The 20,166-nt window shown below is 46.5% G+C and overlaps 10 protein-coding genes across 10 annotated transcripts; 5 read left to right on the forward strand and 5 right to left on the reverse strand.

Moving 5' to 3' along the window:
* Window positions 1-776: 776 nt before the first annotated feature.
* Window positions 777-2,604, forward strand: N7478_002206 (cytochrome P450; the record flags this gene model as incomplete). The annotated part of the gene is made up of 6 exons (XM_056918420.1): window positions 777-998; window positions 1,051-1,167; window positions 1,234-1,333; window positions 1,397-1,465; window positions 1,522-2,130; window positions 2,186-2,604. 6 exons carry the CDS (start codon window positions 777-779, stop codon window positions 2,602-2,604), a joined length of 1,536 nt encoding a protein of 511 aa, XP_056784031.1.
* Window positions 2,605-3,034: 430 nt separating this feature from the next.
* On the forward strand, window positions 3,035-3,610 carry N7478_002207 (GrpB family protein; the record flags this gene model as incomplete). The annotated part of the gene is made up of 1 exon (XM_056918421.1): window positions 3,035-3,610. The coding sequence occupies one exon, from the start codon at window positions 3,035-3,037 to the stop codon at window positions 3,608-3,610; it is 576 nt and encodes a 191-aa protein (XP_056784032.1).
* Window positions 3,611-4,983: 1,373 nt separating this feature from the next.
* On the reverse strand, window positions 4,984-5,644 carry N7478_002208 (uncharacterized protein; the record flags this gene model as incomplete). The annotated part of the gene is made up of 2 exons (XM_056918422.1): window positions 4,984-5,100; window positions 5,243-5,644. 2 exons carry the CDS (start codon window positions 5,642-5,644, stop codon window positions 4,984-4,986), a joined length of 519 nt encoding a protein of 172 aa, XP_056784033.1.
* Window positions 5,645-6,992: 1,348 nt separating this feature from the next.
* On the reverse strand, window positions 6,993-8,174 carry N7478_002209 (uncharacterized protein; the record flags this gene model as incomplete). Its single annotated transcript, XM_056918423.1, has 1 exon — window positions 6,993-8,174. The coding sequence occupies one exon, from the start codon at window positions 8,172-8,174 to the stop codon at window positions 6,993-6,995; it is 1,182 nt and encodes a 393-aa protein (XP_056784034.1).
* Window positions 8,175-8,408: 234 nt separating this feature from the next.
* Window positions 8,409-9,425, forward strand: N7478_002210 (ATP-dependent Clp protease proteolytic subunit; the record flags this gene model as incomplete). Its single annotated transcript, XM_056918424.1, has 4 exons — window positions 8,409-8,582; window positions 8,636-8,654; window positions 8,758-8,925; window positions 9,028-9,425. 4 exons carry the CDS (start codon window positions 8,409-8,411, stop codon window positions 9,423-9,425), a joined length of 759 nt encoding a protein of 252 aa, XP_056784035.1.
* A 278-nt stretch (window positions 9,426-9,703) lies between these two features.
* On the reverse strand, window positions 9,704-10,920 carry N7478_002211 (DSC4 family protein; the record flags this gene model as incomplete). The annotated part of the gene is made up of 2 exons (XM_056918425.1): window positions 9,704-10,550; window positions 10,688-10,920. The coding sequence occupies 2 exons, from the start codon at window positions 10,918-10,920 to the stop codon at window positions 9,704-9,706; spliced, it is 1,080 nt and encodes a 359-aa protein (XP_056784036.1).
* Window positions 10,921-11,206: 286 nt separating this feature from the next.
* N7478_002212 (M18 family aminopeptidase) lies at window positions 11,207-12,967 on the reverse strand (the record flags this gene model as incomplete). Its single annotated transcript, XM_056918426.1, has 6 exons — window positions 11,207-12,195; window positions 12,248-12,340; window positions 12,393-12,528; window positions 12,604-12,705; window positions 12,784-12,845; window positions 12,904-12,967. The coding sequence occupies 6 exons, from the start codon at window positions 12,965-12,967 to the stop codon at window positions 11,207-11,209; spliced, it is 1,446 nt and encodes a 481-aa protein (XP_056784037.1).
* A 1,083-nt stretch (window positions 12,968-14,050) lies between these two features.
* On the forward strand, window positions 14,051-16,016 carry N7478_002213 (WD40 repeat domain-containing protein; the record flags this gene model as incomplete). Its single annotated transcript, XM_056918427.1, has 3 exons — window positions 14,051-14,367; window positions 14,481-14,608; window positions 14,668-16,016. The coding sequence occupies 3 exons, from the start codon at window positions 14,051-14,053 to the stop codon at window positions 16,014-16,016; spliced, it is 1,794 nt and encodes a 597-aa protein (XP_056784038.1).
* Window positions 16,017-16,887: 871 nt separating this feature from the next.
* On the reverse strand, window positions 16,888-17,913 carry pdx1 (uncharacterized protein; the record flags this gene model as incomplete). The annotated part of the gene is made up of 2 exons (XM_056918428.1): window positions 16,888-17,711; window positions 17,835-17,913. The coding sequence occupies 2 exons, from the start codon at window positions 17,911-17,913 to the stop codon at window positions 16,888-16,890; spliced, it is 903 nt and encodes a 300-aa protein (XP_056784039.1).
* Window positions 17,914-18,484: 571 nt separating this feature from the next.
* N7478_002215 (uncharacterized protein) lies at window positions 18,485-19,387 on the forward strand (the record flags this gene model as incomplete). Its single annotated transcript, XM_056918429.1, has 1 exon — window positions 18,485-19,387. The coding sequence occupies one exon, from the start codon at window positions 18,485-18,487 to the stop codon at window positions 19,385-19,387; it is 903 nt and encodes a 300-aa protein (XP_056784040.1).
* Between the last annotated feature and the right edge of the window lie 779 nt (window positions 19,388-20,166).

Genomic DNA, 20,166 nt, shown 5'->3' on the forward strand with positions numbered 1-20,166 from the left:
AGAGCTCGAATACCCTCCCAGTTTCTCTCACTTCAAATTCCTAGCTTATTTTTAGCCCTAGTATAAACACATTTTCCAACTCAGATACACATTCACAAGACACTTTACATGTGGGTCTTCGTACCGCAGAGCTGAGAAGTTACGCTCATGTAGTGGAACTCTGAACATAAACACCGACGCTAGTGATTATTTACCAAAGCCGATTATTTGGAATTTGTGAGATATTTCTTGGATTTTAAGGTCTTGTGTTTTGGATATAGACCCTTACTATACACGTATTTTACTTGTATGCTCTGCAGTCAGTACGCATTATCCTTGCATTATTACCCTTGCACACTTGTACAAGACCCTGAGACAATGGCTGTCTGAATTGTGGATTTTCTTTGCATCGCATATGCAATATATCTACTTTGATGGAATATGTATAGAGAAATGCAATGTATCATTGTCCCTGGCATCATATACCCGAGAAGATGGAATACCACTATCACCGTGTGTATGTATCTGACCGACAGCTCTGTATAACAGTAAACACTGTTTTGTTTTTGTTTTTTCGTTCTTATTTTTTACACTGGGACGATCGATCCAATACTAGATTTGCTTCTTTCTGTAGAAAGCGTCTTGCAGGTTCATAAAAGTGGGCCTATCCCTTGTGCGCCAAGCTGACGCCACTACAAGCTTTGGGCCAAAGTCACACTATATTATTTGTTGAGATTCTGCAAATCGTAAGACGAACTATTTTCTGTCGCTTGATTCTTTCCTAAGATTAAGTAAAAATGGCGCTCGGATTTGAGTACGATGTCGAAATACCCCGGGGCAGGCTTTTGATTGGTTCTGTTATCTTTCTGCTGATTGTGAATGAGATTTACAAGAGACACAAGAACCCATCTCGAATTCCGTATGAGAACGGCCGAAAATGGTACGAAATTGGAACTGGCAAGGCGTTCGAGCGATTTACAGCAGATCCGGGAGGCTTGGTCCAATCTGGGCTGGAGAAGGTGAGTAATGATTATCTAGATCATGGCATTGATACTTAGTTATTTCGAACAGTATCAAAGAGCGTTCTATCTGTTTACAGATCTTGGATTTCAGCTCGTTTTATCACCGAGCTATAGCGATGTTCTACGTAACGATGACCGCCTTCACCTAGGCAAAGCTCTCGGAGAGGTAAACAGCCAGGCTTAGCCGAGCATTTGAAGGTTAGCAGTGGTCTATATATTAACAAAACGATAGGATTTTATGGCAGATGTACCCGGCTTTGGGCCTATGGCCTTAACAGCTGCGGACGATAAGATCGTTCCGAAAGCTGTCAAAATGATGACACGTTCATTGGGTAGGTTTACCTGTCTTTGGATCTGCGGCTTCTTTATTTTCGTTGCTCATCGTCATAATCCAGGAAATCTCATCAAGCCGCTCGTCTCAGAGGCAGAACATGCCCTTGAAAGAAATTGGACCAACTCTTCAGGTACAATGTTATCAAAAGACATCAGTTTCTTATGATCCATGCTTACTGTGTTACAGACTGGCATCAACCGCCTCTTGGTAGCAGCCTCTGCCGTATTGTTGCCCAAGTGGAGTCCAGGATTTTGCTCAATGACGACCTTTGTCGCGATCCAGCTTGGCTGAACATTGTTGAAGAAATATCAGTCGCTATGCCTCTCGCTGCTCGACACCTCCGCCCTTGGCCGGCCTTTCTAAGGAGTAAAATATCATGGTTTTTACCGTCGTTTCACAGCCTTCAAGCTAAACTTCAAAAAGTCAATGAAATTCTCAAACCACTTCTTGATAGAGCCCAGGCTAGAGGTACCATGTTATCACAAGAGAAGAAACCTGATGGAGCTCGACGAGAATTTAGTACAGTCGAATGGTTTTTTGATGCGCTCAACGGTTCTCCAAGTGGTATCGGGGCGGCACAAATCGCGATCACAGTTCCTTCCCTTGATGCCATGGCTATGGCGATTTCTAATGTGCTTTGCGATCTTTCCACTCGTCCAGATCTCATCCAGGCACTGCGAAGTGAAATCATAGAAGTTATCGGGAAGGAAGGGCTGACCAAGCCATCATTACAAAAGCTCGAACTCATGGACAGCGTATTGAAAGAGTCTCAGAGAATGACACCAGTCAGCTACAGTACGTGAATCCATATAAAGCCTAATTGTCTCACTCTAGCTAACAGCCTCCACAGTTAGTATGCAGCGGAAAGCCTTGGAGAAGATTGTGCTTCCTGACGGGTTGATTATACCTAAAGGAACTTATCTCATGGTCGGAGCCACGCACATGAGAAGTCCATCCGTCTGGCCTGATGGTGAGAACTTTGACGGATATCGTTTTCTCAAACTCCGACAAAATAGTAAAGAGGCATCTTATCTATATACTCAGACCAGCTCGAAGCATATGGGATTTGGGCATGGAAAGCAAGCCTGCCCTGGACGTTTCTTTGCGGAATGCCAAATAAAGGTCATTATGGTGAATATCTTACTCAAATATGAGTTCAAAATCACGGTGCCCAAAGAAGGTCGGAATATTATGTTTGGGCATCATATCGCGCCCCATCCCAATATTGAAATTGATGTGAGAAGGCGACAAGAGGAAATAACCTTTTGAGCAATGCAGGGAAAGAAGAGGTTTCAAGGATCTGACGATACGCGTACAGTTTCATTGCAATTAGCTGGAATATTTATTTTTACCATTTATCCTGACAAAGCTCCATACCAGTACATGTAATTACCTTTTTAATTTTTCCAGTATTATTTTAAAGTAGCACCTTTCCTCTTCCCATTTAAGCAATAGGCCGCCTAATCTGCGGGGTTCGTCAGCGATCATATTCTGAGTCATCGCAAAGGGAGAAACGATAATGTTCGCCATTTTGAACGCGTTAGTAACTATAGTTCGTCAAAGAGATACACTCGCTCTAACACTACGTCATTGAGGTATCTATACAAAGATCCGTCAGTTCACAGCCCTTTGCTTACCTAGAGCTCGCCTCCTCTTACTTCAATCAGGTCAAATCAGGTCCAATCAGCTCTCCTCAGATATGAAGGTTTCCATTCAACCCTATGACCCCGAGTGGCCAAAGAAATTCGTCGAAAGAAAAGACCACCTACTGCAGATTCTCAAGGGCGTACCGATCGTTTCAATAGAGCATGTGGGGAGTACATCTATCCCATCACTTCCAGCCAAACCTGTGATTGACATCGACATCATAATACCCGGCTCCTCGCTGCAGACTGCACGAGACGCGCTCACAAAAGCGGGTTATGGAGACATTGGAGAGTTGGGTATCCCCGAACGCTTTGTATTTCGTCAGCCGGGGTATGGAAGGTTCGATGCGGCTCATGGTGCGGGAAGAGATGGCGAATTTCGCTACAACACCTATGTTGTCATTGAAGGATGTGAATCGCTGAGAAACCATCTTGATATCAAAAGAATACTACTGGAGGATCATGATCTGCGCGAGGAGTACGCATTGGTGAAGACGAAGCTGGCGGATACTGACTTTGAAGATATCGACCAATATACTACCGGGAAGACGGTGGTTCTTTGTAAGGTACTACGGAAGGCTGGGTGGAGTGATGAAGAACTGGAGTCGGTCATGAAAGTAAACTCATAAGAGATTTATTTATGTTCTTTCGTTGATGCTTATATTTTAATGCCAATCGACATAGTCTGAGCAGCGTCTCAAACTCCAGATAAGAAGATCCCTTTTTGAAATATAAATATGATTTCGCATTCTATAGTCGACATCCATCTATGAGCGGCTTTAGAACATAGCCACATATCGATTTGCGCAATACATCATCATTCCAATCATAGCCTGCCGCGCCCCCGGGACTCGTGGCAAAGTTGCATTCCACGCATCTCTTTACAACGTCCTAATAATCGGGCATAAGATGATCAGTACTTAGATCAGCCCATTTGGATACCACATCATATCGAGACCCTAAGCTGTCATAGAGTGGAATCTGAGCCTCCGTAGCGAAAGATTCTATAGTTTGCCCTTGCCAAAGTTCCAACAAAAGTATCCCAAGCTCTAACATAGTTCGCCTGACGGGACAACATGTAGAGTCGATGATATTGGTGCCAAATTTTTGAGTAAAGAATGCCTTTAATATCTGTAGTTTTGAGCTTTCCGGTGCAACAAAAAGCTTCTCGCTCGTTAATGGTTGGGCCGGCCATTGGGTAGCTCGAATTGCATCACAGATGATACTACAGTTAAGGCTAGTGACGATCTTTGCATCAAGGGCGTTTTCTGCGTCTTGAGAATTCTACCAATTGAGGATAAGCTGGATAGATCTGATGTAGGTCCAGGCGTATGGCTGACCATTGATGTGGAAGGGTAGCATAGATATCCCCTAGAGAGACATAATTGCCGGCTCGAGCGTAGTCCCTCCTGGCAAAGATTCGACACTCTTTTTGGCTCGGTTTCATTCATTGTGAGATTTTCCGGAAGCTGAAAGGCAACTCCTGCTTTGTCTTTCTTCTTCCTGGCCTCGGCAGCTGTAGAAATCACGGTGGGGATTCTTTCCGAGACATCAGTTCAGATGAATGATTCTCATAATTGCTTTAGATTTATGGAAGTGTAAGTATTCTCCTTCTAAAATAGCTAAGTTGTATTGTATATATAAGCTTACCTGTTCATACACAACGTAGCTTTTTCTTCTATGATTTTAATCTCTGTTGCGAGTTATGATGCTGGCAATGCCGGGCCGAAAACGAGTGTAAAGGCCAAACCGTCATTTTTGGTCAAAATATTTCTTTTAGTCAACTCCGACCTGTGTTGAAGAAAAATATGACCTTCGTGCTCAGCATGACAGTTCCCCGCATATCCCATACATATTGCAGCGTGCAGGTGATTTGCGTGTTGGGAGACTTTATCGAAAGCATTCGTAATCTCTGTGACAGTTCTGGATACCGACGGAAGGGCCACCTCATTATGCGAGTCTATATGGCGACGTATTCGTCCGAAGTGAATTGTCTCAGTATTCAGTTCATTGATTTGAAACTCCAGGTCATCTTTTGCCAGACTGAATTGATCCGTCTTCCAAATTCGTATAACCCGTTTTTTGGAGGATTCGCTTTGATAAGTGTTGAAAGCCCTGCCTATTGGAAGTAGGTAAAATAATGAATATGTCAGTTGACTGATCTCAATTATATTTGGAAAGATATACCATAATCAACATTTTGAAGATAGGAAGGCCCAAATGTGTAGTAGGCCCTAGTCAACGGTTCAAGTCATACGTACCTGACTGTCCGAATATAATCCAGTGAGACTCTTCGCGATGGCCATCAGCATAGTTGTGCACCGACCCAGTGCGGTGATATAGGGTGTATACCAGTCTCCTAGGCATTCTTCGACTTCTTGTACAAGCGCCTGGTTGTTGAAAAGCTCATTCAATGAAGAGTCTGGCTGGTTGAGAAACCTATCAATCTTGTCATCTTCGAGAAAAGCCCCTTTTAATATCAAATACAGATCTCCTTTGACGAAACAATGCTGCTCGTTAAGGCTGCGAGTTAGCTCATTGACGAGCTCCTCCTTTTGTCTCGCGTATCTCAGTCGACGGCTAGTATTTTTGTATTTCTTAAGAGCCGATATGATCAGAGGTATTGCACCTAGTTCAACACCTACAACATCGAAGCCGCTCATGATAACTCATCAAATTTCGGAGTGTCTCGAATAATAACGATATCAGCGTTGGTTGAATGTTCAGCCCCGCAGATGATTTCTCCCCGCAGCTCCCTTTTGCGGTTTAGGCTGATGCATCCCACTTCTGACAAGATGCTCTCCTCGTGGTTCTTTAATTTCATGCTTCAAGCTCAGCTCAGTGTACTAAGGTCAGGAAAGCTCCATAAATATGACTTTGGAGGAACTAGGTAGGGGTATAAACCATACATTCAGTGCCATCGTAGGTCCCACAGAGTCATCCACAACCGCGATCCAAAATGAGCAACAACGATTCCAGCTTTGGGGACAGAACCTCGGCCTGTATCATCGTGGTCACAGCTCCCTTGACTATCGCTTCAGGAATTCTCCTCTGCTATTCAATTATGCTCTAGGGCTTCTCCGTGATCTCAACAAGATACTTCAACGATGTTAGTATTCCTCCAATCAAACTTCCCTTTGCTCTACCTAACATATTTCAATTTATCAAGTTGAAGCTTTGCTCAAAGAAGAGATAAAAGGACACAAAAATATAGATAACACTTCAGGTCTTCAAAATTAGGCATACGACCCTACTTCATCCGACGAAGATGATTCAGAGGATGATCTAGCTTCATGTCAAGTGGAGCCTCTCGGGCAGGTACTCTCGAACAATATCGTCTCGATAATCGATAGATTATATCGGCTTGCGTTCAAAATACGCAATCCTGCAATGAGAAATAATAATCTCGTTTGATTTCTTTTACTAAAGTTACTAAGATATTTCAATTCCCTTTATCTAATTATAAGATTTATCTTTGATAACCAGTTTATGTTCTAGTTTAATCATCATGTAATATATAGCGATCCATCCATAATATTTTCTTTTCATTGGAGCCTCCGGTGAATGTTCCCTTTAAGGAAGTTCCTTATCAGCCTCCGCGCCAAAAGCCATATGGTGGTCGAAGTAGAAGCTCCCAGAGTCAGCTTATTCAAGTTTGGTACTGTTGTGCATGTTTGTTTGGGCCATTCAATGGAATCCTGTACAGCGAATGCGTCAGTTGTAAAAATATGCGCTGCAGTTATTGCTCGGTCGAGTCTGGCGCAGATTGAGCTCTTTTACTTCTCCATTCATCTTTTAAAAGATTTATCAAAGCAGAGCAGGTATAAATTCCTTTTCTTTTTTATGATATTACTTGCATGTTGTCTCGATGCGACATTCCCCCATTTATGCGTTTTCCCAATAATTTTGAGAGATTTTAACATAATGCACATTGATTTTTGAAAGCGTGGGGTATAATGTCTGATAAAGAGTTATTTGCATTGTTCCAATATAGATTCTTAGCTTAGATTCTTAGCGCTTTATCTTCATCAAACGCTCCATCTCCCTATCTTCTGTGCTATACCGTTTCAATTTCCACAAAGACATCATCAAATCCATAACAGCCTTATTATTAGGTCTGAAAAACAGCGCTGTCTCCTGAAAGTGCGGGACCGTCTCTCTTAGCTCCACCAATTCCGACTCCGATAAAAGCACCGATAAATCAAATACCGGTACACCTCTTTCAATCTGAGGCAAGTCGACCGAGTCCGGAAACTTCGCATCCTTCCCCTGATTGATTCCATTTTGTGACAAGCCAAGAAGAATAACAGCACCGCATTCCATGCCATCAATTGGCGCTAGCCTCCCCAGTCCCTCCAAAAGACCAGAGTGTGAATACTCTTCCAGCCCAATAACACTCCAAACACCATTAGCAGCACCAAGCACATTCGATTTTTGACAAGCGCTCACAAGCCGAGTACTCAGATCACGTCTCATACGTCGGAGCACATACTGCGGCATATCATCTAACCAGTTCATATGCCCTTCTTCGCGCTTCGTCACAGGTCCCTGCGGATGTTTCCATCGGAAAGGCACGAGTCGAAAAACAGGTGGTCGTCTGCCGCGCTGCGTACCCAGTGGTTCTACCAAAGCTCGTAGAGATGAAATAAGATTCGTCATATGGTATACAAGGTTGCGGTTGGATTTTGTTTTCATGACTGATCCCGATACAGGATGTGGCGCTGCGTTTGGAGTCGGAGCCTGAGCTTCGCTCGTTGAGGGTGCTTTTTTCAAAAAGTCTTTCAGGTAATTTACCGGTAGTATGAAGAGTTCTTCGGTATTTGGTTTTCGGACTAGTCCCCATTCTCCCATTAGAGAGCGTGGTATTCGTGCGCTTGTGAGCGCGCATGATCGGATTGGCGAGGCTAGAGCTTGGGCCCAGGGGTTTTTGGAAAGGGGTTCTGGACCTTCAAGTTTCGGATCGAGTTTTATGTCGGTTTTTCGGCCTGTTTGTCGGCGGGGATGTGTGACGAAGGGTGATTGTGGGAGTTGTTGTGATGGGGAGCTTGTGGTTTTGTCTTCGTTCTGGTTTTTGTAGGTTGAGCTGGAAAAGCTGCGGCGGGTCGGTTGTATGGCTTGGGATGGATTCAGGACCTGTTGGAATACACGCAGGCGCCATGTCCCATATGGGATTTGGTGATTGGCGCATTGCATGATGGTAATTGATTGTTTGAAAGGGAGAAGTTGATTTTGTCGTTCAGATTAATGTTTCCCCGTAATGGGACACTGCACCAATCAGAACTCGGGATTTGCGGAGTTAGAGCCAGCTCCAGCCATCTTATATCTTATCTTAGCGTCTGACTCTATCTGCCAGCTCCATTCTTCCGCATCACCTCATAGCTTTCAAGCTTGCTTCACTTCAGCATTCACATTTCTACTATCGACAATATGATGATGCGCGGAGCACCTCTCACCCAGCGGTTTGGTCGCTTGACATTTCGCTCTGTTTTACCGACTGTCTCGTACAATAATGGCGCCCGGGTATTCTCAACTACCCAGCCTGACATGCACTTCACTCCCCCGCGCGGAGCAAGTCCAATGCCGTTCATAACCGAGACTGTGGTATGTTTCATTCTAAACTATTATGATCTGAATCGGTTCTAACATACTCTTAGGCTGGAGGTTGGCACACTTGTACGTCGCCATTGCATCGAAACCCCCATTCTCCAACTCCAATCTAAACTCGAGCCAAATCAAATCAATCCAAACCAATCCGCTTACTAACTGTTTAAAATAGACGACATATTCTCCAAACTCCTCAAAGAACGCATCGTCTGCCTAAACGGTGAAGTAGACCAAATGATGTCTTCCTCAATCGTCGCCCAACTCCTCTTCCTCGAAGCCGACAACCCCAAAAAACCAATCCACCTCTACATCAATTCCCCCGGCGGCTCCGTCACAGCTGGTATGTACTTATTTGCTCACATTACACCCATCCTTCAACCCCCAGCAAACACTTGGAAGCTATAAGCTATAGGTTCAATCCAACTAACTATACATTCAACAGGCCTAGCAATCTACGACACAATGACCTATATCTCCGCCCCCGTAAGCACAATCTGCATCGGCCAAGCAGCATCAATGGGCTCTCTCCTCCTTGCAGCCGGTGCACCTGGAAAACGCTTCTCCCTCCCACACTCATCTATCATGATCCATCAGCCTTCGGGTGGATATCATGGACAAGCAACTGATATTGCGATTCATGCGAAGGAGATTCTTCGGATCCGGAGCCAGCTTAATAAGATTTATATGGATCATTTGAATGGGCCGAAGAAGATGAGTTTGGATGATATTGAGAAGTTGATGGAGAGGGATTATTTTATGGGGGCTGATGAGGCGAAGGAGATGGGGATTATTGATGAGATTCTTACGAGGAGGACGAAGGATGCGGATTCTAAGGTTTGAGTCGGTTTGACTTGATTTGGGTCCCTATGAATGTAGATCTAGAGTTGAGCTACCAGAGAGCTGTTTGCAGTTGTTGATGGTTGATACCCGGTTTTGTATTAGGGATCATATCCGCAGATATCATGATTTCACCCATACTACTACTTTCACATTACATGTACCTGTAGACCAGATCGGATCATGTATAGTCTTATGTATCTAATGTATTCATCCAGTTCGGTAACCAGCACCGAGCTAGCATGACGATGTCATCACATGCAACTAAAGTACATCCAATCCTATTGATTGACCCGTACAAAACGCCCATTCGCCCCAACCTGTAACCCGAAACGCTGTCGCAGAAACGTAGCTGTCTCCGGCGAGGGCGAGTACCCCGTCGGTCGTTGCGGTGTAGTAGAGTACGCCCATTGATCGCGTATAGTGCTGAAAATCCCCATGTCCATGATAACAGCAAGTCCTGATGCAAAAGAGTCGAGGGGGTGATTGTCTCTGCCGGATGTGCTGTCGCCGGGGTCGGCGAGGAGAGAAACTCGTTCATCATTTATGTCGTCGTCGTCTATTGATATGACGGGTGGTGTTGTGGAGGTTGGTGAGTTTGATGTCTCGGGCTCTTCTGTTCCGCGGACTATGCCTCGTTCTTCTGCGTCGTGGTCTTGTCCCTCGTTATTTGTGTTCGTGTTTGTGTCCGTTTGAGTCGTTTCTCCATTGGTATTTGTATTTGGATTTGGATCTGTATTCGTTGAATCGGTATTTGCGTTTGTGCTTGGAGTTGTAGTTGGAGGGGTTGGAGGAGAGATTATCGCGGCAGTTTTTACACGCTCGATGATTAGTCCTAGCATTATGAAATCGACGAGGAAGATTAAGATGTCGAATGCTAGAAGTCGAAAGGTAGAGACGGGTAGTTGTCCGATGAAATCGATAAATAAACCACCATGTAAATAGCCGCGCGTGGCTTCTGTTCCCTCGGGCTGAATAATGAATGCATGGACGAACATGCAGAATAGGTTACTGGCAATGATGGCGGACACGAAGGGTTGATTGCGTGTTGGATCGAAGGGGGGCGCTTTCGGCGTGAAGAATATCAATTCTACTATGGCGCGTAGGGCGAATAGCATAACAGAGCAGCTAGATGATTACCACGTGTTAACCGATTGCTATGCAAGCTTGTGGTGGTTGTGTCTAGCTAGGCTATTGCTGATTGCTGACGGCGCATTCGCCGGATGGGATAAGAAGAAGCGAGGCAACCACAATAAGAAACTTACTCCATATAATATAATGCAGATAGTTCACAGTATATCAGAATATCGAGATCGCGAAGTAATCGGTCGATGGAAGCTATCTTCGCTGTAGACTGGGCTTTCCTTACGCGGGTGCGATCCTGGGCGCTGAGCGGGCCCGCGCCGATAGACGCATCGCTGTCCTCATCGTCGTTGAAGGATAGACCGGATACATCGGCGATGTGCTCTGCATCGCGGAAAGCATCGACGTCGCTCATAGAGGGTCATGGGGCATGGACGGTGTTCTGCAATCGGGTGTCCAGGGCTGTCGTTGATAAGAGAAGTGTGGAGTTCCGTCATTGTAAAGGAGGCGCGGATCTATCTCGGGCCGACCACGTGCGGGTTACGGGGTTACGGGGTTACTTCGACATAAGTACGATTAGTTTACATAAACTCGGTTAATTTATCAGAGAGAATAAGCTCTATTTTAAATGCATCTCTTTATTATCTATGTGGATGCTCTTATAGGTCTTTATGCTGAATACATATACGTGGATAAGCTGCTTAGTCCACAAAGATCTTGGGAGCGAGTTCGGAGTAGTGCTCGAAGAACCCAGTAAAGAGACGGATGGCGTGGTCAACATCATAAGTACCGCCGGTCTCACGAATACTGTGCATGCTCAGCTGGGGGTTACCCAGATCCAAGGTACGGGTACCCAGAGCAGCGGACAGCATGGGGCCAATGGTGCTGCCGCAGCTTGAGTCGTTACGGACGACGAATAGCTGCAGAGGGACGGGGCGGCTTTCCTGCTCGCCCTTCTTGCGGGCAATCTCCTGGAGGAGGACGATACCGGGGGAGTTGGTGGCGTAACGGGCATTGGCGTTAATCTTGATCACACATCCCTTGTTCATGAATGGTTTGTGGTCAGGCTCGTACTTGGCAGAGTAGTTAGGGTTGACGGAGTGAGCCATATCGGCAGAGACCAGGAAGGAGGTGGAGAGGGTCTGCTCGTAGGCTGTAGAGACGTCCTCAGATGAGGAGGCGGATGATGGAAGCACGGACAAGCGGCGAATGATGGAAGGGAGGATGTTTGAGTCGGCACCCTGGGCTGTGCGGCTACCAATCTCTTCGTGGTCGAACAAGGCGATGAGACGGATGGCTTCCTCATTCTGAAGGGACTGCTCTGTGGGGGCTGACTCGGTGAGAGCAGCAGTGGCACAGTAAGAGCTGTTCAAGTTGTCCAGACGAGGGGAGAAGATGAACTCCTCGCTCAGTCCACCAAGGCAGGACTTCTGGGTGTCGAAGAGGATAAGTTCAAAGTCCAAGATATCCTCGGGCTTGACCTTAGCCTCGGCAGCGATAAGCTCAACGAAGTTGGAGTGGTGGCGCTGAGTAACGGATTTCAAAGGAGCGTATTCATCCTCGGGAGCCTCGTTAGTCTGGTTGAGTTGGTCGGCAATCAGACCAGCAATGGGGAACAGCTGAGTCTCCTTGTTGAAGGAGAAGTTCTCCTGGCGGTCCAAGTGGATAGCCAGAGTGGGAATACGGAGAACTGCGAAAGGTCAGTTGATTTCAAATCTTTGAGTTGTAATAATAAAACGTACTGGGACGGTCAACCTTGACCAGCTTTTGGACAATAGACCCATCGCTAGCACGAGTCATCACGCGGCCGGCGACACCGAGATCACGATCGAACCCTGTACTTGTTAGTTGGTGATTTTCTTGTCCAAGTAAAAAAGGTATACATACAGGTGTGCCAAATGCCACCACCGTAAGCCTCAACACCGACCTGGATAAAACCTTCACCCTGTTTCTTGCTGACAGGCTTCACCCGCAAGACCGGAGAGTCGGTGTGGGCACCAATCATGGCGATGGAGTTACCCGGCTGCAGTGAATCCCGTCAGCCACTGTATCTCTAGTGGTCTGTGTTCTGTTATATTCTTCAGATATAGATGCTTACCTTCCATTTTTGACCAATCGCGAAAGCGATCAGGGTAGTGGTGTTGCGAGTCAAATAATAGCGACCACCAGGCTTGCAGGTGGAGGCCCAAGATTCTTTTTCCTACACACGGGGTGAGCTTGGGTCTATTCCAAACAAGCTTTTCATACATCGATTGGGGTTGTGGGGAATCGTAAGTACCTTGATTTCCTGGAATCCAGCCTTGGCAAGAAGGTCCTTCGAAGATTGGACGGCATGAAAGGCTAGACCCTGTCAGTTTCCTTTGATCATTCCATCATCAGAATTAGAAATGTAGCATACGAGTAGGGGAAGCGTTCACGTAATCCAGGAATTCCTGGGCAGGGACTTTAGAGGCTTGAGCCATGGTTGAAATTGAACGAGGATGAAGACTACGACCCAAGATAGAGAGAACAGAAGAGCGCATAGTAGAGTCGATGTTGTGGGGATGTGTCAAGTGCGGGCAAGGTTTTCCCGTTGGCGGTGACAGTTCGCGCATAGATACGGATAACAGGGACTAATGAGGGGGAAGTTACACTTGCTAGTTTCGAGTTGATCAGAGGCAACAAATACGCATAATTCTCCGAGCTAGGCTGAATTGATTGGTAGAGAAAGGAACAAAGATATGCGTATCCATCACGGTATGGTCCAAGCTCTCTCTGTGCGCGTCCAGAGCGCGTGAACGCGCGCAGCTGGCATAGGTTTCAGCCTTGGGTTCGCGTCTGTTTCCCTCAGATCCCCACTCTCAGCCTATGACATATTCCAATGAACCATCTGTGACACGCGTAGACTGTGCAGCAAAACAAGAGGGAGGGGAACTATCATCACAAAAAGCACATGGGGGAGTTCAGGTACATCCCCGCCCCTCCCTCCTAGTCTGTCAGGATGGATTCCCGACCGAACTGAAATTGTTAATCTTGGAAATGACGGGATGGAATTAAATAGAGTAGATCTATAACGGAAGAGAAGAGCCGACGATCATAGTGGATCATTAATATTGAGCATAGCTAGTAGGGAAGTTGTTCATGTCTTGAATTCAGAAACAACATGATTGCCCCGTCCCAATCCGGTATAGCGTACCCGACGCGTGACCCAGAGAGGGATGAACTCAAGTCGCCCTTGGATACGGGAGAATCATCTCTGGCTTCCTCTTAGTTCCTTTATTCGAATTCTCCCTTTGTCTTGAATGCCCTTTCATTCTAAATTTGTGGCGACCTGGGTGGTTGTCAAAGACTGAAACTGACTTTGTCTTATTCCCGACTTGTTCGACAAGATCTGGATCGGAGTCTTTGAAACCACTGTATCCCCAAATCAACAAAGCACAATCGCACCTCAAATAACACCCTCTCACCCACGATTCACCATTATCGCAATCTTATCGCATGCCAACCATTATTTTTCATCATATACAGTGCAATCTGCATCTGGGCCCTGAGGATCAGCCGCCAACATGGGGGACCGACCTCAGGACACCGACGCAGGTGTGAAGAGCGGGCGATCAGCAACAGGAAAAGCAACCACTCGGTCACAAGCTGCGAATTTTGTTTCGCCCCCCGGATCCAAAACACCACCGAGTATGCCGAGCAAGAGAACAATCTTATATCCGGATAATACGGGCAATCAGCCTCGTGAATTGGAGGGGTCGGAGCCGGTAGATTCGGTCGCGCTGACCAAGGCGCTAAAGGATTTCGAGGGTGCTGGACGACAGAGGGAAATCACACCAGGAACAAGTCCGTGTCGAAAGAGACAACGGGTCTATGGCGATCGGTAAGTTCAAAGGCCCACTTGGCCCTCACGGAAATGCGATCCGTGATGGTGATAAAGCCTATATTTCCTATATTTGAAATGGACAGAGAACCTGAAACTGATTTGTCTCCTAGTTTCATTCCAAATCGTGATGGACAAGATCTTCAAGCAACGTATAGTTTGCTTCATGAGGATGGATGTCCGTCCACACCATCAAAGACAAAGAGACGAGCCCCTCACTCAGAGCTTCATTTCCAGAAGAGTTCGTACCCCAGTCAAGTGATCGCATAAGGAACATTTTTACTGACCTGCCCTGTGTAGCTGAGGAGGCAAATCGAACATTCTCGCGTGTGTTGCGAAGCGAGCTGTTTGGGAATACAGTTCCTCAGCCCGATCTCCTTTCAACAATATCCGACCCTTTAATTGGATTGAGTGGCATCAACGACAAAACAAGATCACATACACCACCTTCCCTTCTTTCCGCCAACCTTCCGCCCGCCAGTATCACCCCTTCAACCCCACACAAGAACCTTTTCAATTATGGCCCAAGTCGGCCCGGATCTAATCATCCGACACCTTCGAAAACTCCCCGAAGTGCCCATGGTCCGAATCTCGATGTCCGTTCTGAACTTTACAGTTTGTCACCTATTCGATACGATAGTGCGCGAATCCTTGAAACTCCACGCAAGCAACCCCGATACGTGAACAAGGTGCCTTACAAGGTCCTTGATGCTCCAGATCTCCAGGATGACTTCTACCTCAACCTTGTGGATTGGGGCAGCAGTAATGTTTTGGGCGTGGGTTTAGCCAATTCAGTCTACATGTGGAACTCTCAATCTGGACGAGTCACCAAGCTTTGTGAGCTCAAGGATGATACAGTAACCAGTGTCAATTGGATACAAAGAGGTACTCATCTTGCCATCGGAACAGGCAAGGGATTAGTACAGATCTGGGATGCCGAACACTGTCGCCGGTTACGCACAATGATCGGCCATACGAATCGTGTTGGTGCTCTAGCATGGAATGACCACATTCTCACCTCAGGATCTCGCGATCGCCTCATTTACCATCGTGATGTCCGTTCTCCGGATCAATACATCCGGAAGTTATCTGGCCACAAGCAGGAGGTCTGCGGTTTGAAATGGAACACTGAGGATGGACAGTTAGCATCTGGTGGCAACGACAACAAGTTGATGGTTTGGGACAAGCTGAATGAGACTCCCTTGTATCGCTTTTCGGATCATTGTGCCGCTGTGAAAGCCATTGCATGGTCGCCTCACCAACATCATCTGCTTGCATCAGGTGGGGGTACCGCAGATCGTACAATCAAGTTCTGGAATACATCAACTGGATCGATGATCAAAGAAGTGGACACTGGAAGTCAGGTCTGCAACCTTTCATGGTCCAAAACTTCAGATGAGATTATTAGTACCCACGGATACAGCCAGAATCAGATTGTCATCTGGAAGTATCCTCGTATGGAGCAGATTGTCTCACTTACAGGCCACACGTTCCGTGTATTGTACCTCGCAATGAGTCCCGATGGTCAAACGGTTGTGACGGGTGCCGGTGATGAGACGCTCCGATTCTGGAAGATCTTCGACAAACGAGCTACAAGAGAGTCACGACGAGAAGGCAGCAAATTGTCAGAATGGGGCACCATTCGCTAAATCTGTCGACTACTCTTACCTGTCCTTGTTCTTCATCTCGCTTTTGCCCTGCATTTTTCATCTGCATACCACACGGAGTTCTTGGTCTTAGGTGTTGATCCTTGGGGGTCGAAATTATCATTGCATGGTGTCAGGGAATTTCAAGTTGTCTTAAAACTTATGCATCGGCATCCACGACATTTCATCCTCATTTTCAACCCAGATTTTCGGTTTCTACATCAGTGGATATAGGAAGATACCCAGGCACTGCCCATCTTTCTATTCCTTTCCCCTATTTTCCTTCTCAGTATGAAGCTGACTGTTTTTTTTCTTCTTCTTTTTTCGTCCTTTTTTTCCTCTTTTACTTTTATGCTTCTTCTATCTGGCGCACCTTCCTCTTTCCTCGAGTCCAAGCGTGGCGCTCATGGTGTTTCAACTGGGTCGCCGATATTCGGCTTTGCGTCGGCGTGGATGGTCTTTTTTTCTTTGCAACTTGCGTGCACATTGATGATGATATGACCCTTCTCTGTTCCCCTTCTTCACCTACTTCATTATTTGCGCTTTCTTACTTGCGGTTTGATCTAATCTTCTCATACAATCGGTCCGGCGCGGCGATTGCACCATGCTAGGATGAAACCAAGGGTATCTAGAACTGAATCTGAAACATAACATTCTCATCGTCTTCCAATATTAAATACATAAATATAGATTGAGTATGACTTGAGCCAGGTAGGAATGTATGGGAATCAACACAGTATGCAAATGAAAAGCGCCGACCAAGGCGGTATCAAATTATCTATGCTACACTAGATACAAAACCCTTTAACACGGGAAACATATAGGAAAAGGGTCCACGAGGGGAGAATTTATCAAAATAGAAAAACGCAAAAGTTTAGAGCACCAAGCGTGCAGGCTCAACCTGCAAAAGGGTCTTAATGCGCTCCAGGAACGCCTTCGCGCGCACCTTCTCATCAACAGGAACAGTCAAACTGAACACATTCGACGCACCACCAACATCCTCCTCAAAATCCTCAAAAGCAACACCAGCACTCGCAACCTTCTTACCAGGCTTCGCGCTCAGGACATCAATAATGTCCTCAACCGCCTCACGACGAGAAGAAACCGAAGCCTGAGCCGCCTCCTCAAAGGCATTCAACTCAGGAATATAATCTCCTCGAGAGAACGTCACCGGCTCCCCGCCGAGAATCTCGTCAAAGAGTTCATCAACGGAAGCCTTCTCGTTCTTCGACCGCGGCAAAGCATCATTCGCAAGATCAGTAGCCACAGCCAAGAACTTAGATACGGGAACCGTAACACCCATGTTCTTTTGCAGTTTCCGCTGAGCAGAAAGAACAGCGGCCAGGGAGATTGAAATTGCCACTGAGGTTGTGGGGATTGGCTTAGCGAGGATTTCTTCATTGATGGGGGCGGGTGCCTCGACTGGTGCGGCTGGTGCTGGGGCGGCGATCTTGATGTTGCTTAGGTCCAAGGTTGTTAGCCTCGCGAGCTGTGCGGCTTGAGTTGCTGGGTACTCGGTTGCGATTTTGCCTAGGTAGGCTAGGACATCGCCTTTCAGGAGACGGCCCTTGGGTCCTGAGGCAGGGATCTTGGAGACTTCCGATTCGGAGATGTTGGTCGTGTGAAGCAGCTGGGCAACGGAGGGGTAGAGAGGGTAGGCGGGGTTCTGAGTTTGAGGGGCGGAAGAAGATTGCATGCCTGTAAAATAACAATGTTAGCCAGTCTTTCATTTCTGGTTGCGGAGCCTTCAGAAGCGCGGCGATTCAATTCCGAAGACATGAAGCTTGATCGCTGCGCTTTACTTCCGGCGGAACAACTCACGCTTGCAGAGGTGAATAACGCGAGGCTGACGACGGGCGAACATCGCCGGCACCTGGGTAATTGGAATTCGGGCAGCCATTTTAATTATGCAACCTGTTGGTATGAATTCTCGGGTGAAGCTCGTGAGATATTCACGCTAGTTTACGTAGCGGAGACGTAGTTGGAGTATATCGCAAGTGGCCGGAGTAGCTGGAATGTCGGCAGAGATGGACACGATCAACCAAGAGCCCACCACCGCGTCGAGCCGCGCTAGATCCGGTGATAAATAGTTTAATTGATTTGTTTGGAGGTTGTGAGATTGAAAGTTGACGGTGCTTCGATGTTGAGGGCGTTGGGACCCTTCACCGGCTCCCGGGTCGGGAACATTTTTCTGCCGCTATAGCTGTTTTCGCTTTGGTGGTTTTCCGAGGAGAACAACGCTACTGTGTTAGCTAGGTACGGTTGGTGAATAGGGTGAGTTCTTTCCTTGAGTGCATTATTTTCAATTGCTTTGACTTGTGCTTTTTGTGGTTATATGTTTGGTTTGGAGTCTGGTTCTATTCGTATTACTAGCTTCTGCGAACATAATGGTGTTACAGTCTTAGAGATAAATGTGGACTGACCCTGCTATCAACAGAAACCGAAACCGAACCAAAACCAACATCTACATAATGGCCACCAGAACACATTCTTTCCGGACACTTTGGCAGTCTTGCGCCGGACCCTCAGCGCGAAATACCTATCAGACTATTCCGGCCTCCTCATGGCGCACTTTCGTTACGAGCGCCCCGCGTACAGCCCGGGGTCCAGCGAAGCCCTCTCCTCGGACTCCTCCGAAGTCCTCCGCCGCGCAACCAAGAATCCCAGCCGGATCAATTGGTAGATTAGCGCTCAAGGTCGCGAAGGAAGGCGACGTCGTCCTCTACCAATCACGTTCTCATCGCGCATTCATCATAAGCGCATACGGTCTATCAGCATTCTGTTTCGCATACGCCGCCTTCAACGGGTACGATGTGCTTGGCGATTCCAAATTCGATCGTCCTGTCTGGCAAAAGGCCATGTTTGGCGGTATCTGTGTCATGATGAGTGCTATGGGAACAGTTATTCTGGCTCGAACAGGAAACCTAGTCAATACCATTACGGCTATCAAGTCCAGCAGTAATCAGACTAAGATCCGGTTGAATGTCCGACATGCAGTTCCCTTTATGAAGCCCATGCAGTTTGAGGCTTTGCCGTCTGATATATATATCCATCGCCGATTGGTTGTTTCGGAGCAATCGAGGGCGCGATTCGAGAGTGATCGGTTGAAGCTTGGTTCTGTGGATGAAGCATCGTCGCCGCAGCCGTTTTCTATGATGGCGCCGGCTAGAGCTATGAGCCAGGGTATTTGGAGATTGTTTATGTGTATGCGACAGGTTTTTACTCAAGAAGACACTATTTTGTTGGGTATTAAGACTCCCAAGCTTAGGGTTGTTCGTGTGGATTCTAATGGGTCTCTCTCTGAGGACTTTTTGGCCCTTGGGAATCCTGTGAAGAATGTGCGTGCTTTGGGCAATGAGGGTAGCTCGTCTTAAAATACTGTACTTTTCCTCCGATGGTCTGCCAGGATTATTTCTGGGACTTTCAAATGTTTCTATACTGTATATATACACACTGTAAAACCAATGAGCATACTTTGTTTTCTTCAATACTAGGATTTATACTCAGCTCTAGGAGCATCAATTCCTGCGTTCATTTGCTTGAAAATGGTTCAATTGATAATTGGAACTGATTTATTCGAGGCTTCCAAGGTTAATGTTTTCAGTCAACTGCGCTGGGGCCGCAAGGAACATTTTCAGTCATAGGCTTAAATTCATGCTTCAGAGGCACGACTAAACAAGCGAAACATGCTTAAATAGGTAGATTTACTGATATATATGAATGGAACACTGGCCTGGTCATTTTAATATGTTTTTCTTTGAATTGGAGTAATTCGCAGGTGAGATAAATGCCTTTTTCATTTCTAAATTTCCACACATACCCAGCGGAATATATACTTCAACTTTATAGACATACAGCTTGATGCTCACCTGGACATTGCGCAGATATGATCTAACACACGCCCTGATCAGCCCAACTATGCTTAGAAGACCAATTCCAGAAAATTCTACTTTTATATTATCTATTTAGTCCAAAAATCTTACATCTCAAGTTCACAATTTATCGTAAGTTTAGTGATGGGCCACGTGATTGACCCGGCTACCTGGCGCGTCGGGGTTGACGCGCGATTCCCCATATCGCGCCCCTCCCAATCTTTTGTCACCAGTCAATCATTCAGCTTGGCCATTAAACCACAACGCGTTCAGTCTCAGTA

This window comes from Penicillium angulare (assembly GCF_028827245.1).
Source record: "Penicillium angulare strain IBT 27051 chromosome Unknown utg000002l_segment0_segment0, whole genome shotgun sequence".
Lineage (NCBI taxonomy): Eukaryota > Fungi > Ascomycota > Eurotiomycetes > Eurotiales > Aspergillaceae > Penicillium > Penicillium angulare.